The 2500-nt window shown below is 43.3% G+C and overlaps 1 protein-coding gene across 1 annotated transcript in view; it reads left to right on the top strand.

The window, feature by feature from the left end:
* The window catches only part of exoc6b (exocyst complex component 6B), a gene marked incomplete at its 3' end in the record, with an annotated part of 94130 nt that overhangs the window by 66718 nt on the left and 24912 nt on the right, over window positions 1-2500 (top strand). The window contains exon 18 of the mRNA XM_080051810.1: window positions 2214-2402. Within this exon, the coding sequence (XP_079907936.1) occupies window positions 2214-2402 (189 nt within the window). The remainder of the gene's footprint in view (window positions 1-2213; window positions 2403-2500) is intronic.

A 2500-nucleotide genomic window follows, 5' to 3' on the forward strand; every position in this document is an offset into this window, starting at 1 on the left:
CATACAAAATGTTTTGATTTTCTTTTAATAAAGGTGCAGTGTGTAATATGACATCATCAAGAAAGTTCTACAAAGTTCTAGAATGCAACGCTCCCTGGGTAACCCCAACCCTTTAGAATAATAACAGAAGCTACAGTGGCCTTCAAGGACAAGAACAATTCTAAATTTTAAACAATGCACCTGATGACATTCCAACTATGACACTTCCAAAATGGCCGTGACAAGGCCTTGGTCCAAAGTATGGAGAAACATGGACATACAGTATCTCACAAAAGTGAGTACACCCCTAACATTTCTTCAAATATTTCATTATATCTTTCCATGCGACAACACTGAATAAATGACACTTTGATACAATGTCAAGTAGTCAGTGTACAGCTTGTATAACAGTGTAAATTTACTGTCCCCTCAAAATAACTCGACACACAGCCATTAATGTCTAAACTGTTGGCAACAAAAGTGAGTACACCCCTAAGAAAAAATGTCCAAATTGGGCCCAAAGTGTCAATATTTTGTTTTGCCATCATTATTTTCTATCACTGCCTTAACCCTCTTGGGCATGTAGTTCACTAGAGCTTCACAGGTTGCAACTGGAACCCTCTTCTACCCATTCATGACGACATCAAGGAGCTGGTGGATATTAGAGTCCTTGCGCTCCTCCATCTCCCGTTTGAGGATGCCCCAAAGATGCTCAATAGGGTTTAAGACTGGAGACATGCTTGGCCAGTCCATAACCTTTACCCTCAGCTTCTTTAGCAAGCCAGTGGTCGTTCGGAGGTGTGTTTGGGGTCGTTATCATGTTGCAGTACTGCCCTGCGGCCCAGTTTATGAAGGGAGGGGATCATGCTCTGCTTCAGTATGTCACAGTACATGTTAGAATTCAATGAACTGTAGATCCCCAGTGCTGGCAGCACTCATGCAGCCCCAGACCATGACACTCCAAACACCATGCTTGACTCTAGGCAAGACACACTTGTCTTTGTACTCCTCACCTGGTTGCCGCTCCACACTCTTAACACCATCTGAACCAAATAAATGTATTTTGGTCTCATCAGACCACAGGACATGGTTGCAGTAATCCATGTCTGTTAAGTAAGTAAGCCGTAGTCTGTTTGTCTTCAGCAAAACTTTTTGTGGGGTTTCTTGTGCATCATCTTTAGAATAGGCTTCCTTCTGGGATGACAGCCATGCAGACCAGTATGATGCAGAGTGCGGCGTATGGTCTGAGCACTGACAGGTTGACCCCCCACCCCTTCAAGCCCTTCAGCAATGCTGGCAGCACTCATACGTCTATTTTCCAAAGCCAACCTCTGTGTACGACGCTGACCACGTGCACTCAACCTTCGTAAACTGGGCCGCAGGGTGGTATTGCAACATGATAACGACCCCAAACACACCTCCAAGATGACCAGTGGCTTGCTAAAAAAGCTGAGGGTAAAGGTTATGGCCTGGCCAAGCATGTCTCCAGACCTAAACCCTATTGAGCATCTTTGGGGCATCCTCAAACAGAAGGTGGAGGAGCGCAAGGTCTTTAATATCCACCAGCTCTGTGATGCTGTCATAAATGGGTGGAAGAGGGTTCCAGTTGCAACCTGTGAAGCTCTAGTGAACTACATGCCCAAGAGGGTTAAGGCAGTGCTGGAAAATAATGGTGGCCACACAAAATATTTACACTTTGGGCCCGATTTGTAAATTTTTTCTAAGGGGTGTACTCACTTTTGTTGCCAGCAGTTTAGACATTAATGGCTGTGTGTCGAGTTATTTTGAGGGGACAGTAAATTTACACTGTTATACAAGCTGTACACTGACTACTTTACATTGTATCAAAGTGTCATTTCTTCAGTGTTGTCCCATGGAAAGATATAAAGAAAAATGTGAAGAAATGTAAGGGGTGTACTCACTTTTGTGAGATACTGTATATGAGACCCTTTCTAAGGGAAAAAAAAATTATTCTAAAAAAGAAATTCAGCTATTATACACTAAATTAAATGTACTTATGGATATTATAATTATTTTCTACAAAATCTGCTAGGAAATAAAACCCAATATTCTACACACTGCAGGTTTAAAGATCAAAAACAGGAAAAGTGAGCACATACTATTAATATTAAATATTAAGCAAAAAAAAAAAGTCAAAATAGTGTCATGAAGGTCCCCTCAGTGCTGCTATATGGTCGAGGAAATATAATTTAATTTAATTTGTCTTTCCTCAGGACGCCCGTCACTCGGCGGAGGCAGAGATCTACACCAACATCAACTGTAAGATCGACCAGTTCCTGCAGCTGGCGGATTATGATTGGCTGATGGCGGTGCCGGGGGGCGGGGCTTCAGAAGCCTCAGACTACCTGGTCGACCTGATCGCCTTCCTCAACTCCACCTTCCAAGTCTTCACCAACCTGCCTGTTAGTACACACACACACACACACACACACACACCACACACACACACACACACACACACACACACACACACACACAATCGCACGCACACAGGCATAGA

This window comes from Ammodytes marinus (assembly GCF_949987685.1).
Source record: "Ammodytes marinus genome assembly, chromosome: 23".
Lineage (NCBI taxonomy): Eukaryota > Metazoa > Chordata > Actinopteri > Uranoscopiformes > Ammodytidae > Ammodytes > Ammodytes marinus.